The sequence below is a fragment of the Bipolaris victoriae genome (assembly GCF_000527765.1).
Source record: "Bipolaris victoriae FI3 unplaced genomic scaffold scaffold_71, whole genome shotgun sequence".
NCBI lineage: Eukaryota > Fungi > Ascomycota > Dothideomycetes > Pleosporales > Pleosporaceae > Bipolaris > Bipolaris victoriae.
The window spans coordinates 103087-118348 of record NW_014575321.1 but is presented as its reverse complement, the minus strand read 5'-3'; the positions used below and the strand labels follow the sequence as shown (position 1 = coordinate 118348).

The 15262-nt window shown below is 48.5% G+C and overlaps 5 protein-coding genes across 5 annotated transcripts; 3 read left to right on the top strand and 2 right to left on the bottom strand.

Annotated features, from left to right (window-relative positions):
* Positions 1–1804: 1804 nt before the first annotated feature.
* Positions 1805–2208, bottom strand: COCVIDRAFT_61147 (hypothetical protein; the record flags this gene model as incomplete). Its single annotated transcript, XM_014698853.1, has 2 exons — positions 1805–1967; positions 2021–2208. Coding segments are annotated over 2 exons (351 nt in total), but the record flags the coding sequence as incomplete, so codon positions are not given.
* A 1045-nt stretch (positions 2209–3253) lies between these two features.
* On the bottom strand, positions 3254–4784 carry COCVIDRAFT_51734 (glycoside hydrolase family 18 protein; the record flags this gene model as incomplete). Its single annotated transcript, XM_014698852.1, has 4 exons — positions 3254–3537; positions 3596–3683; positions 3836–4587; positions 4655–4784. Coding segments are annotated over 4 exons (1254 nt in total), but the record flags the coding sequence as incomplete, so codon positions are not given.
* A 1419-nt stretch (positions 4785–6203) lies between these two features.
* COCVIDRAFT_39773 (hypothetical protein) lies at positions 6204–7364 on the top strand (the record flags this gene model as incomplete). The annotated part of the gene is made up of 1 exon (XM_014698851.1): positions 6204–7364. The coding sequence occupies one exon, from the start codon at positions 6204–6206 to the stop codon at positions 7362–7364; it is 1161 nt and encodes a 386-aa protein (XP_014554337.1).
* Positions 7365–8697: 1333 nt separating this feature from the next.
* COCVIDRAFT_105317 (hypothetical protein) lies at positions 8698–9495 on the top strand (the record flags this gene model as incomplete). Its single annotated transcript, XM_014698850.1, has 2 exons — positions 8698–8910; positions 8971–9495. 2 exons carry the CDS (start codon positions 8698–8700, stop codon positions 9493–9495), a joined length of 738 nt encoding a protein of 245 aa, XP_014554336.1.
* Positions 9496–12700: 3205 nt separating this feature from the next.
* COCVIDRAFT_105215 (hypothetical protein) lies at positions 12701–14056 on the top strand (the record flags this gene model as incomplete). The annotated part of the gene is made up of 1 exon (XM_014698849.1): positions 12701–14056. The coding sequence occupies one exon, from the start codon at positions 12701–12703 to the stop codon at positions 14054–14056; it is 1356 nt and encodes a 451-aa protein (XP_014554335.1).
* Between the last annotated feature and the right edge of the window lie 1206 nt (positions 14057–15262).

Here is a 15262-nt window from a genome sequence, read left to right as displayed (position 1 = left end):
ATGGCATATCAGTTCTCTGCAGCTTATACTTGGTGTATGGTGGGGAATAATCGACAATGTGTAAGGGACTCATGGGTGATACGGGTAGCATAAGGGCCTTCGCAAAGATTTGGGCGTCGAGTTTAATGCGCTATGCTGGCGCGCAAGAGAACTCAACCTAACATGAGAGTTTTCTAGTGCAGGAAATCCATGAGTCGTGAGAACTGATGCCAAAGGATCCGTTTTCCTCTGTAAACGTGGGGGTTTCGATATGCTACAGCCAGTCTACTTTGTGCACGAACAACAGTTACCAAAAGGGCTGCCTGAACCCTATCCACATTCCTGAAAATACCAACTGGGGTCAAGGCTCTACATACTATGCCTCCCAATAGAAAATTGTGCATTGGATGCGGCATGTGCTTGCCGTATCTTGTACCTCCAATGAATATGACACCATACTTTATCCTCTATCTTCATTGTACCTTTGATATTGATTGTATCAAGCATAATCTAGCACAACAACGAGCATCTCCTTTGCCAGTCTCGGGAGGACTAAGATTATGGGAAAATAGTGTTAGTGAGAATTGCAACGGCAAGCAGTATACGTGAAGATTTCATTCCGCATGTGATGAGATTGATTCCTGCTTGAGGAACAATATACTTGTACGCTGGTCATCAAGCTAATGCTATAATTGTCTACTTCATTATAATACTTTCTATACAGTGGCCTGATAACTTGGTTGTTAGTCTAGAGACCAAAACCTTTACAAGGCCCATCCTTCCACGAATACTCATCTTCCCAACACACATACGGAATCTCCCTGAATAGGAGTTTTTGCGCTGTAACGGAGTAAAAAAGGTTAGTCACTGATCTTAAAATGTAGAAAGAAGGAAGGGTATTTGACACCAAGAAAGCGAGAACTATCATGAGGGAGTGTTGTAACTTACTGCAAAAAACCAGCCTCGCATCTACAGACAACTCGAGGTACATGGGGTACTTCTGATTGTACTTCTTACTGTAGTATTCGACGTAGTTGTATCTGAAACCCATCATGTTGCCGTCGCCGCAGTTGAACGTGCTGACGCCGCTGCAGTCCTTGTCCCATAGAAGTGGGCAGGTTCGCGTGGCTCGACACTTTTCGACACCGTCTTCCTTGACCCAAGCTTCAAGTTCAATGCCGGAAGTAATGCCCATATGAGCTTTGATATGCGCTTGGAGGCAGGGTACTTTCTCGGACTTGGCGCACATGCCCGACGCGCAGAAGCGGATGTAGTCGCATCCACCATTGATGCTGCCACCACAGCCGTTCTGTCGGGCAGACAGTAGGCTAATGTCCCTCATTGCAACGCTGGTCTGGTTCTGCAGGTTGTTTGGAACAGAAACCTCCTGCTCAACCCGTTCATTATCAGCTGACTCCTCCTGGCGATGAGGGTCCTCTTCGGGCTTTGAACTGGGCTCAGGTGTCGGAACCGATGGGTCTACAGTGATACTTCCATCGTCGATGAGGGAGGGGGGTGCCGTCGCGTCAGTCGGAGCAGCAATAAAATCTGCCTGAGCACATCTAGCTATGACAGTGGTGCTCAAGCAGATAGAGTACTCGCCTGAACACGAAGGGGTGCCCGTCGCGGAGTATGTGGAGTAGCAGGGCCTGGTTGGTACGCAGAGATCCTGAGTCACGCAAGCCGACTTGCCACCAGAGCCATTACATCTGGTCGTGTGAAGATACGAGCTGCACTCGCTACCACTATAAGGCGGCTCGAGTGTCGTGAGAGTGGGCGCCCCTGGAAGATTCTGTCGTGTTGTGGTAGGCGAGCCCTGTCCTCCGTTGCCGTTACCTCCGTTGGATGTTCTAGTGGCGCCTAATGGGTTGCGATTCCATCCCCAAGTAGTCACGGTCCTTCCGGAATAAATGGTTGTTCCTTTTGTTTGGCTTACACCAGCTGGGAGCTCCTCATGCGTGTCCTGCAGCCTGGGGTCATATGTAGGTCTGTAACTTTGTGAACATGCTGTACTAAGTCGAATTAGAATAGAGAAGGGAACTTACGCTGGGCAGCTTCCGCCTGTCGTAGTCGTTGCTTTACCAGTGGCTGAGCATTCGCTGACAAGTGAGGTGGAGTAGGTAGTACAGCTCGTTGTGCGCTGAGCGTCACAAGAGACCCAGCGGTCTGTGACAGTTCTCGTGGTGCACTCTTCCTCTTCTTCTTCCGGGTCATTGGGATCATCACCGCCACCGCCACCACCTCCTATGCCACCACTACCGTGTGGGCAGACTGGTCCAACGCAGTTAAGATTAGGAGTGTTGCAAAGGGGGCCAATGCAGCCACAGATACCCAAGCAAGGACGCCCACGGCCTCTGCCACCACCGCCACCGCCACCGCTATCATCGTCGTCTTCCCCGCCACCGCAATTGACCTTACAACGGCTTCCGCACTTTTGTCCAGGCTTGCATGTCGGCTTTGGCGGGCCTCTGACGGCAGTGACAGATGATGGCTTACCCGGAGGAGGAGGGGGGGGAGGAGGGAAAGGGTTATCATCGTCTGAATTTATGGTAGGCCAGGGCCCAGGCGAATATGTCCAAGTGACAGGTGTCTGTCCTGCCCTGGTCCTGGTGAGAGTGACTGGCGGAAAATCGACGCTCGAAGTGAGGCCTACTGTAGTCCGATTCTTCTCATCCTCATTCCTGCCGCTGATCCATATCACGTTCCACACTTCGATCAGGGTCGTGGTGACGGGGGGCAATGTGATGACTGTGCTAGTTGTCACAATGGTTGTGTCCCAAGTGTCGAGGAATGAAATGGTGGCGGGGGGGCGAGAGATGGTCGTTGGCTTGTCGAGGGACCACGGGGGCATGATGAGTGTGCACGGCGGGAAACATGACGCGACTGGGTTTGGATCCTCGTAGACCTCGGGCGCAATGTAAACAGGCCCGGAACCTTTGCCATTTGACGGTGCCTCAAGACAGGCGCCACTCTGGCAACCCTTACCGCAGTGAGCCTCAGAATCACCGCAGTAGCCGAACGAAGAACAACAGCTTCCCTGGGGCCAGAGACCGCAGAAAGCGCCGTTGGCCGAGGCGCCGCATGATCCATCAGTCGTTTCCTGTCCCACCAAGCACTTTCCACTCACGCAGCCAGAGCCGCAGTGTGTCTCGCTACTGCCGCAGTAGCCGTACGACGAGCAACAGTTACCAAAAGTGCTGCCCTCGCACTTGAAGCCGCCATTTTGGGGACCGCATCTTCCATCAGTGGAAACGGGAGCGCTGTCACCGTCACCAGTACCCGAATTGAAGTCGACGGACCATGCCATTGTGCCGCCAAAACAGAGGTTGTTAGCAAACTTGCGCTTCATCTCATGTGTCTCCTCGTCGTCGTAGCCGATCCACTGATCATCCCAGATAAGCTCCTTCATCATGGATTCAGTGTTGAGGCGCGGCGTAAGGTTCTTCTCCTTGATAAGCTTCTTGATCTCAAGGAGTGACATGACTCCCGCCTGGCGGGTACACTCGGCCGGCTTGCTGGGCCCTGAAAAAGGGCATAGGAGTTTGTTGCAGCTAGGGTCTTTGATAAATTATCAGTTGACATGCACTAGCCATCACTGAAGGGCGACTCAGCGTACCTGACAATGTGTACCCTCTTCCATACCAGGCAAGGCCGAAGTTGATCTTGGCCGGATCTAAGTTTGCATACCAGAGGGGCAAGGTGTTCTAAGTCACGTCCTGTCAGTGAAATCCCGTAGTCATATGCTTATGCCTAGAAACCGCCAAGTCAGTGCTGGCTGAATACTTACTGTGAGGCATTAGTAAACGACGTAAATGATAGGGTTTGATTATAGCTCACCATTATAAATCTCGCGCACATCTGCCTGACCGCGCACCAGAGATCCCAAAGTCTCAACATCGGAGTCCCAAGAACCATGCAAATCGTACGCCATGAATCCGAAGAAGTCGACATAGGGCTGCATGGCTTCCGCGTCAAAGTAGCGCAGATACCAATAGTCTGGCGCCAGAGTCAAACTAATGCCGTACTTTTTTCCGTATGCTTCTCTCATCTCCTTGACGAGCTTCGTGAAGTTTTCAGTGTCTCCCTTAGCGCCTCCTCGCTTCGGCTCCACAGGGTACTCCCAGTCCAGGTCAACTCCCGTGAAGCCGTACTTATCCATGAACTCAGCCGTAGATTGAATAAAGGCGGCTCTATTCTCACGGGTAGAACAGAGGTCGCTCCAAGTCGTGTGCGTGTTACCCTCGTCACTAAATGTGTAGCCGCCAACGGCAATCCAGGTATTCGTGTCAAGGGCCGTAAAATCCTTCATTAGTGGGATATCAGCGTCATCCCAGGGCCGAATTCTGAAGGTCTTTGGGTCAATGGAAGCAAACGAGAAAAAGAGATGAGTGTAGTCCTTGGCCTTGATATCCTTGGGAAAGACGCGGTTGCACAGACGGTCTCTAGTGTTCGAAGCGAGGTAATACCCAATAGTCCGGGCTTTTGTCGATCCAGAACCCTCCCCGCATGTTTTTGGTCGGATTATCTCGCATGAGCCGAAGTCTTTTTGACACGGTGTAAATTTGTTTGGCCCGATGCAGTGAACTTCGGATGTTCCACACCATCCACCTGAGATATCATGCTTAGTAAGAGGCAAACGCAAGCCACAGAATCAACAAACACTGCTATCACTCACCCCAACTACAGCATAGGTTCATGCCGCACTTTGTGTTTCCTCCTTCGGAGAAGTTGCCGCACATGGCAACAGCATCACAGTTGCTGGTGCAGCCGACACCACAAAAGTCTTGACCGTAACCACATACTCCCTTAGGACCGCAGCAACTGTTACAATCAGAATTCGGTTCTTTTCTAAGCTTTACTTGTCTTTTACAAGGACTGAAGCGTGAGAACTGACCTTTTGTCGGGGCAAGGGGCCTTTTTGCACAAGAGGCCTCCATTTCCGTCCTCTTCGCGCTGTCTTTTGTGAAAGATGCTGCCCGAGAAACCCGACTCCACGGATGAATCGCTTCTGTTGATTTGGCTGGTCGTGAACATGGACATGAGGTTGAGATAAGGAATGGGAGGTGCATGCTCCGGAGACTGGTGGGTGATATCCGGGGATTGCACCGCCAGAGCGCCCTCCAGGGCGATGAGGGCAAGCCCAAGAAGACACACTGACTTTTGGAAGCGTGCCATCTTTGACTCTAATACATTTGCCTTGAGGAAAGGGTGAAAAGCTCTGTGGAAGGTTGTATTCGATATAGGATACCATGGGTTTTATGTACATGTACTGGTACTGCTCTTCTACTCATGCCAGGGTTCTAATTTCCGGTCTCTAAGTCTAAAGGCGTTTTCTACTCCCCATCTCCATTGTATGCAATCAATCGAAAATGTGCAAACCCACTAAAATTCTCACCCTGCAGTCAAGGATGCAATCCATTTTTTTGTGGCACAGTTAGAGGAATCGATAAGTTTTTTTCTTCCGGCACATTTTCGGGAGCATTTGATTTCTTCCTGTGGCACGGTTAGGGAAAGATTCAACTTTTGCATGTGGCACAGTTAGGGGGACGTATGATATTTGCAGGATTGATCCTTCGCGTGCCAAGCCCCCAAGAAACGCCGAGCTCTCATGACATGTATGACTGGTCATTATATTGTACTTAATTTTGAATGCAACGAGTCTAGCAGGCGAGATCTGGAGTCTTGTGGTCTCGGAGCAATCGGCTCTGTGCGCAAGCAACTGCCGAGAAATGGAGAAAGGTTAAACGCGCTTAGAGCGTGAAAAGCTTAGGAACAAGGTATGAGACATGAAATGAAAGGGTCAATATGAGCCATAACCAGAAGGACAGCGCTTAGCAGGGGACTAACAGGATTGTCAACACTATTAAGCATCATGGTGAAAACAAATAGCTCAAAAAAGGACCGGGATTGACGGTGAAGATGAAAGTGCAGGATGCAGGAGAAACTTGCGGAGGTTACCTGAATAGGTGCGGGTCTCGTTCCATTATCGTTGGCAGGAAGAATGGGACTCACGTCAATTTCCACGCAATCACCTTTTTTTACGCATTTACATGTATGCTTTGAGTTCGAATTTTCATATGCGCATTTGTCTCGTGAACCATAGTTCGGCTGGCTTCTGCTAGCGTCGTAACGTGTTCTCGGTTATGTCTACTGCATAAATACCACCATCTCTATCAATTCCGGGGACTCTATCTTCTCTTCAGACACTCAACTCTAAAGCGACCATGACAGCAAATACTGAAGGAGACGCGTTTGGCAGACTTCCCGTTGAGCTCAGGATCAAGATCCTTGAATTGTCACCCGACCTCTTTTCACTACGAAGCTTAGCCCATGCGTCGCCGGCCTTAGGCAGAGTACTCGACAGATATCCGCTCGAAATTGTGGAGGTAGTCTTAGACGTTACCGTTCCTGTGGAAACTCGTCGGCTGATGGGCGCGGTTCTCAAAGCTCGGTTTTTGCGCTTTCCAGCATCCCTGTCCGAAGCTCAAAATGTGGCTAAAATTGACTCGCCTGCGATCACCGACGAAATGCGTTCGGCCAGACTGGACCGGGCCGCCGCGGCAGTACGGTCCCTACTCACTACCGCTCAGAATGTCCATGCCTGGTCCCATGCCTGCCTCGAACATTTGATACAAAAATCAATGGAGTTGCGGCCCTCCACCCTCATTCGCCTCTGGGATGGCCGTCTATCCTGGAAATGGTATGGAAAAGCCGAAAGTCATGGCAACTATGTCCCACAGTATACTGGCCCGCCTTCATGGGTGGAGGAGCAGCGGATGGTCAAAGCATTCTGGCGAATACAGTTCTTCCTAGAACTGCAGGGCGATGATAACAAGAGTCGCCTGATGAATTGTTGGGCAATACAAGAAGTTGACGTGTTGTCCAGAAGCAGCCCGGATGACTTTTATGACATGTTCCGCTTCCAGCGGGAGCAGACCTTGACCGCATATGATTTTCTTGGCGAAGTTATCTCGGGTACTATTCCTTCGGTAGAAGCTGTCCACGACGACACTCATGGGTTGCCAAAGATACGTTGGACTGAAGGTACAGTGCCAAGATGGTCATGTGCCGAGCCACCCTCATTCGGGCGTAACAAAGACATTTTTCATCAGGGGCGAGAATACCTTGACCAAACACCATTGTCGTGCCGGTTTCTAGATATGATGTCTCAACCTCATACTGAAGGGGATTCGCCTCTATTCGGCCTCTCATTTCAACCTTATCGCAGATACGGGTTCGCCATATGGGACAACAAGCGTATGGCCGATCTGGGCATGCGGGACCCGACAAATACGTCGGTCTTTAGAAACCGTATATTTTACTCGTTTAGATGGTGGAGTATCTTGACTGAGGAGGACGTGCAACAGGGCTTGCAAAATCAATAGTAGACCTTAGTATCCGCAGATATCAAGGTCTCGTCTAATTGGCGCAAGATCGAGACAGGCAATAGAAAGAGAGGACTGATTGAGTGTTTTGGACCACAGAATGAGATCATCAATAAAGCTCGTGATAGAGAACATGGTTGATGCATATACGAGACGTATAGCTTAGCAAAAACAAGAAAATATCGATGTTCACATGCATTAAGGAACATGGGAGTTCGACCCCGCTGAGTGGATCGATTGGAGAAAGCTGGCAGAAAATGTTTACTGTGAAACTTTAGGCAGATCTTTAAACTCGGGCCTACCCTGAATCCATCTCCATAGCTCCATACGAAATCACTGCTTGATATGGAACCCTTACAGGCCACAAATATTGCTCACTTATTTTAGCGCTGTTGGGGCTCCACAGAAGGATTCGATGGATGCTCGGCATATCAAACGAAAATAAGAACGCGAGTGTAGGCTCTGTACATGCACCTTGTGAAAAGGAAAGTGAGACATCCGACCCAAAGGAGTTAACTAATCTTTGCTTATGCCAGGGTCCATTTACCCATTCCCAAAGCTATCTTTTGACTAGCCCGGGATCTCCATAAAATCACGCCACTCATCCTGCCGTCCACGGCCAGAACACACGGAACATGGATCTTTTGCGGCGCAGCGAAGACCAACGAGCCCACGTGGCCAGGAGAACGTTCTGTGCACATGTGGATATTTGACCCACGCAGATTCTTTGTGGTACGTTAAATTATGCGTTACTGGGTAAGTGGTTCATAAGTTCGTCTTGATCACCGAGCACATCTTTTATATATTTCTAGGTCGAGACTTCTGCTACGCCCACGTATTCCCGCATCCGCTGGTTATATCATTTCTAAAGCTATTCTTCATGATTTCCGTCGGCATCCTCGATGGCGCTGGGCCAACTGAGTCTAGGAGACATGGTCCTCGACACCGCCTCTTGTCTCTCATTGTAGCTGTCTGCCTTGCATTTTTCACTGGCTCCTACCTCTCTCACAGCTTTTACAATCAACAGCCATCAGATGTACAGACACGAAGCGTTTTAGACGAGCCCCTAGTATCGAACGACCTACTCATTTCGCTGCCGCAGAAACAAGTTTCGCCTGAACTTGTCTCTCGTGCAGCCAGCCAGGAACTATGGGACAAGAAAGTATTAAGTGGCAGAAGGTAAATCAAATAATTTCAAGCTTCCTTTCCTTAATCTTCTTCTCTGTTTTGATTGAACCACGACTGACAACATACACGCAGTGAGCGGATCGAACAAAAAAAATTCTTTTCTCCCTAGCATTTGCTGATCACAAGATTAGGACTCTGGTGCATGATGAATTCGGATAACGTGCAAGCTGGAACAGTAACGCTGGAAAAGCTCGAGAAGACAGGGTGGGTAGAATGGGAAGATTTCCCTGAAGAAGTATCAAATGATTGGCGAAAGTCGATAGGAAAAGCTGACGGTTTGATGAATACGGCCAACGAGTTTGCTCGAGAGTGGGATCATGATGAAATGTGGACGGACGATCAGGGCAGGGAAAGACGAGTAAGTGCTCATAGTCATACTACCTTTACTCTACTAACCACTATGTCCCGGCTTTTGTAGCCCAGCCAAGCCTCCATGGGCAACATTGTGAACGGCAAAGATGGCTACATAATTGCCGGTGGAAACTTTGCGCCTTGGGAGACAAAGCCTACAGACATGGAAACCTGGGAGCTCCCCGATACGAAATGGACCGACATCATGGCAGTACAGTGGACAAAGTACGCGGCCAGCAGCGAAATCAAGCGCATATACCGATCTAAGATTATATATGACGAGTCAAAAGCCCTTATGGAATCGGCTATGGAGAAGATCGGAAAAAGCGGTAACCTGGATGACCTGCCAGTATGGCCTGGCTTCGATTTCACGCCTGGAAAAAACCCTACCAAGACACCGATGAAGCCTGAGACCGAGGCTTTCATGGGCTTGCTTGGGAGTTCTCATGCTGCTGGTCCTGCCTACTTGTTTATCCAATACCGGGCCATTTTTGGTAAGAAGAGGATTAACAAGATCAAGATCTGGAAATCTGAGAACTCGGAGGAATCTCTGATACCAAATATGCTACTTTATGTGGAGGACGTTCCGTAGAGAAGGAACGAAGGGTGGCGCAGTGGGTTTTTGGATTCCAAAAATTCTTTTACCATGATGCCTACGGATCCGCAAGGTCGAGGGTTCAAATCTCCCCCACTCTAACACCAAACAGTGAAATCCTAGATATTGAAGCCCAATTTAGTATGAAACCCAATTTCTGCTTGATACACTGATTGTAGAAAAGAGTTCTCAAGTGTTCGTGCCGCAAGAGCTTTCTTGTCATTCTCTCGTTATTGGACTCTTGCACTAATTCCCGAGGCAAGAAGCCTATATTTAGCCACTCCAGATCGCCCATAGCAGCCAATACACCAACTGTTGTTAGAGAATGAAATATGATGATTCTGTCAAATGGGTACTTTCATTGCCTTGGAGATATTCTCAAAGAAGTCCAAGAAGATAAATAGAATTTGTTCCACTTAATGCGATGATTCGCAAGGTCTTACGAATTATTAGGCCTCGTTAGCGAGTTTATATCTAGATGCTTAAGAGACTCTGCGCATGGCAGAAAGATTAAACAAGTCGTAGTCATACAAGTGGTAAGTCTTCGTGATTACCGTAGTAACGTATAGCTTTCGACATTCGATAGTGAAGATTTTATCGATGACTGTAAAAGAAAATAGGTGAATTTTTTCACCAACCGATGAATATAAATGAAGCTGCTTTGCGCTACTTTGGATCTATCTTGGGCGGTCCCTGAACCGCATAGAAACACATCGCGGACCGGTCTATTGCCAACTATTCCTAGCGATCTGCTGCCGGCTGTAATCAGGAATGCTTTCGAAATCGTTGCATGCGTAATGTAACCCTAGCAAAAGACGAAGATCCTTTATATCTTGCGTATGGTTTATAGGTATTCAAGGTTCGTAAAACCTTCCAGATTGTGTCCCATCACGCTGAGAAGCCTAGACGAGTATCTGTCGCTTCCAGATACAGCTGTGGTGATAGCTACCGTTTCACACTAATCTATATCTGCACAAAATTTAGTGTTGTATATAAAGCACTCCATGGCCAAAAAAGAATGATTCTGGGCATATTTAAATATTTAGATTGTAGTACCTGGCACGGATTTAGCACAATACTCGCATTCCGTGTCGCAAATCACGAGACAGGATGCTTAGTTCTCGTAAAATATGCTCGAAAGTATCCCCACCAAGAACATTTCCACCAACAAAATATTGGTTTTCGCGTCCGGAACGGACGTAGGAATAAATGAGATGGCTTTGGCGCAATTTCCAGAAATGTGGTTTCGAAATCGAAAAGTTGAACCATATCGCATCAAATCTACTCCCAGCTCGGATGCCTCGCGGAGTACACATATGCGCTTTGTATATTCTACTCGAATTCGGTTGTCTCGAATGAATATCCGTACTCTTGTCAGGGCCGCCATGCACTAAGTTTGCGGTACCGCCGAACTTTGCCCTGAATCTTGTTGAAAACGGCCCTTCTTGCCTTCGAACGTGCAAGACCTCGAGGAAACATCGGTTATGTACGAGATCGCGATTCGCAAAGAGAGAACTCGCTGGAACGATTCTTATTGCTTTGTCGATGATGCAGTGCAGCTCAAGGATGTCAAGCGATACATACACTATGCGACAGTTTGGAGCGAGACACGTGAGCCACGTGCTTGTGCCAGTTCACTTCAGCTGCAGAACTTGGTGCTGCTGGAGCTACTAAGTTTGCATCGCTGTTGCACCATAGAATTCCAGCATGCGCATGAAAGCAATCAGTTAATTGACGCGAAATGGTAGCATCGTTGGATCAGTGAATTACAGAAAGAGAAAGGGAATGACTGCATAACACATCGGCTATCTTTCTTCATTGGGTCGACGGCAGCAATGGGACGCGCCGGATGATCGATCGAAGTAACATCTTACTAACTGCCGATAGAAATTGTCCGAAGGACAGCCGTGGATACAGAACATGTTGAAGTTCAGATAGCAAGGGCGGTATACGTACTTGACGTGCGCGAGTCATCAATATGGACACAATGCCAACAACGTGGCCACAACTTCGCTCACGTCCACCGCCAGATATTGCATGACCTCAGCTATATCCAGTTGACCGATAACACTGAGAAACGGACAAATTTTATCTTTTTGCAATGCATTCCGTGAAGTGGTCCATTTAGCGCGATAGCCGTCCGTGAAGCCTGATCCTTGAATGATGCTGACATGCTGAATGCACCTTCATATGAAGACTAGTGAACCTCATCGAGTAATTTGCTGGTTTCAATTTTTGAGCGATGCGGGGATAATGATTTCAGTCAAGAATGCGAGACCACCCAAGGAATGCCAAACCGTCTACCAATGCGCTTCGCAAGATCCTTGTACACCAACGTCTGCTGATGTAACGTTGCCCAAGGACTCGCTTAATCAAGGGAAATATGCTCTTATCTGAGTCTAGTAAGCAGAGTTGGCATGTCAGCCACGGGAAATATATCTTCAGAATTGTAGTCGATATATGTGTAGCGAATGGATATTGTTGTGGATTTCTGGCATAACGCTCCTTGACATAGGTTCTTTCATGTCGAGTGCTGTAAGGTGTTAATTAGGGCGAGCTGTTCGCATTTACTGCAGGCCATCAATTTACTTTTCAGTACAATATTAAGTTTTCATACAAGGCACAGCCATGTAGTAATTGTCGATCAGACATCTTGCTTGAAGAAGAAACGAATATCTGCATGGCAGGTGACCTCGCGTGGTCGCACTTTCCCAGTAACAGTGCGATACAAGGTGGAAACCGATTTTTTATACGGTATCTTGTTCACTCTACCAAGAACTCTCACGACTACACCTATTTGATGCAGCAATGCGACCTCACTTTGGAGTGGTTCTGGTGGGGCAAAGGGGGCGTACGTATCGGTGTTCAAGGCGCGCTCCGGCACAACCACCGTCTTACCTGCAGGGTCATGTGCACGCAAGGTAGAGCTGGACTCTAAATTGTTGGGATCAAACTAGTCAGGGACATTTACCACATGGATATATACCTGTTTGCGTAGACTCTACATAGAGAATTGAAAGTCACATGCACCCCTCGAGTTTCTTTAGAGGGGCCGAGTTCATGTACGTACTGATTTTGCGTTCTATCTGCAACCTGTAACAATGGCACTGTTCGATGGCAGGTATGCTTTGAAACAATGATGATTACCACGAGATGTATGACCTAGCATTGATCATTGACACTTCTTCCAGCTTTATTAACCATGATTGGAGACATTGTTGACTCTCAGCGTTCGCCCATTTCGCAACCACAACAGCAACAACGAGCATTCAGAGAGTCTTGTCAAAATTGCGCAGACTCAAAGGTCCGATGCAGTAAAAACAAGCCGACGTGCGCGCGTTGTGCTCGCCGAGGCACGCCTTGTGTCTACCAACAATCCAGACGTGCTGGAAGAAAGCTCACATCGGTCGGGCAGGCCAAACAAGCGCGCCGAGCTGCCACGAATGCCCTAAGCGACTTATCAAGCTCATACACTTGGGAAATCGACATCGAAAATAATGACTTGCAGCTATCTCCTCCCAGATCCGACGCCACACCAAACACCACCTTTAGTCAAATGGGCCCCAACGATAGCCAAGCAACTTCGGAAAACTTTTCGCCCGTGGATTCTTTTCCCGATAGTTCCGGGTCGACAGAGTGGTGTTCCAACAAGATGTTCGAAGCACTCTGCATGCAACCGGTTCCGCTCATGTGCGGAGATGACGCCGACTTTGCCCTACGCATGTCGCAGGACTTGACAACCTTGAACGATGAATTTCTTCATTTGGACAGTTCAGGTAGAAGTTCAATCCCTGTCGACCTAGCCCCTGAGTTTCTTGCATTGCCGTTGGCATGGCCAAGCACTGCAGGAGACGCCCACGCGACTGGCTACGAGCCTGACGATATATCCCCAGCCAAGCCGATATGCAAGAAAAACTGTACTGCCGTCATCTCTCGACTACTTCCAGAATTATTCTTTTCTTTTGGCAGCAGATACGAACGCAACCAGCTGCAAGGCGAATCATTGGGCAATATCATGGCATGCAATGAGAGTATGTCGGAAGCGATGAATAGCATTCTCGAGTGCGAGTGTAGCCAAGATATCTATGTGCTATTCGTTGTCGGACTGTGCACCTCGAAAGTCATGTCTTCCTATCTCGAGGCAATGCGCCGTGAGTGTCTCAAGAATACACAGCGAGCCGGCGACCTATACACCACGAACGACTATCAGCGAAGCGCACTAGATGTAGAAGATGAAGATACCAAAGCCGAGATGATGGCAGCTCGCATGGTCCTCAGTGGGCTCCATCGCATCCAGCACCTTTTGGCTCGTCTATCTGATCGTCTCAAACAGACAGAGCCCGAAGGGGAGCTTGCCAACGACTACGCTGGGCCAGGAGGGCTGACAGGAAATGAGCTGCGGAATCCATTTCCTCGCTCGATGCTTCAACAGCTTGAATGTAGCTTGCGAGCCCATCTCCGCTATGTTTTTGCAGTATGCCATGCGCGGCTTGGGGCGCATAACGCTGATCCACTGTCTACATGGACTACACAATGCAGTGTTGAGTGCAGAAGGTGACGGACGGAAGAGATGTGTTTTTACGAAATTCGGGCCAGGCATACAAGAGGATACTTGAGGCTGCACACATGCAGAGGTATATGGGTAGGGCTTGTAGTATGGTCTTCCCCAGGGGAAATGATGTTTTCGGTGCTCAGTGAGATAAATAGGGTCTAACCAGAGCGCCCGTGTAAGACTCATGTTATATGATTTGCGCATTAAACTATGGATTCTTTAGTAATTTTGACGTTGATTATTCGAGTATACTACACGACATGTGTGACAGGAACGAGCGAAACCATGTTTGATCACGTGACCTGATAATCTGCTTCTGGGAAGTATACGGTACCTTTTTTTCTAGACAAGGCCAGCAGAACGAGCGGCTTTGATTTAGATTATCCAAATCCATAGCCAGTTCTCAATTGAATCTCGAATGTCGTTGGAGTAATACGATTGGTTTGGTCAAATTCATGAAATCGGTGCGTGGTCGTATGGGTGTGCGAGCGCTTTCGTGGTTAGGCGATCCGAAGATTAATCAAAGTCAACAGGTACACTGGAGAATTCTAATAAATTTCACAGTCCCACGGTCCGGGGAAATAAAGCCTTTTGAATTCTGTTCCAAACGCACTTTAAGTATATTGCACAAAAACGCACAGACATTGGGGGCTTGACGGGTGGAGAGTATAAAATCATTGTCGCTAAAGGGGGGGAGCAAATCAATTTACTTCGATAGCGAGCAACTAGTTTACCGGCCGTTTCAAAAACCGTTACCCACGTCAAGATAAGCGTCCGCTACGGGTAGATCTTTGTGCGGAGAGATTTCATGAATCGACTTGCGTTATCGGAGGATTCGACAAGGGGGAGAGAGAGGGAAAAAAACGGGACTGGGTACCTGCGCGTGCCGCACGTGGTGGTACTGGGAATTGCCGAAAAAGGAATAGTAAAATGGACCCTTTTTGATCATGTGAAACGGGAGCGGTAGCCACAAGTAGATCCCCAAAGTATTGCAAGGGTCCAAGTGGATTCAACGTGGGGAAAAATTTCGCCTGGCTGAATTAATTAATCCGCGAAGAGAAAGAGAGACGGAGAGACGGGAGAGAGAGAGGGGGCGACTTCGGAAAGCCCAGGCGTCCGTATTTCCAGCCAGCCACCCACACCCCCGTCTCATGACCATCACGCGTGGTCTTTTTTCTTTCCTTCTCCCTCGCGTATCTTTCTTCTTTGCTG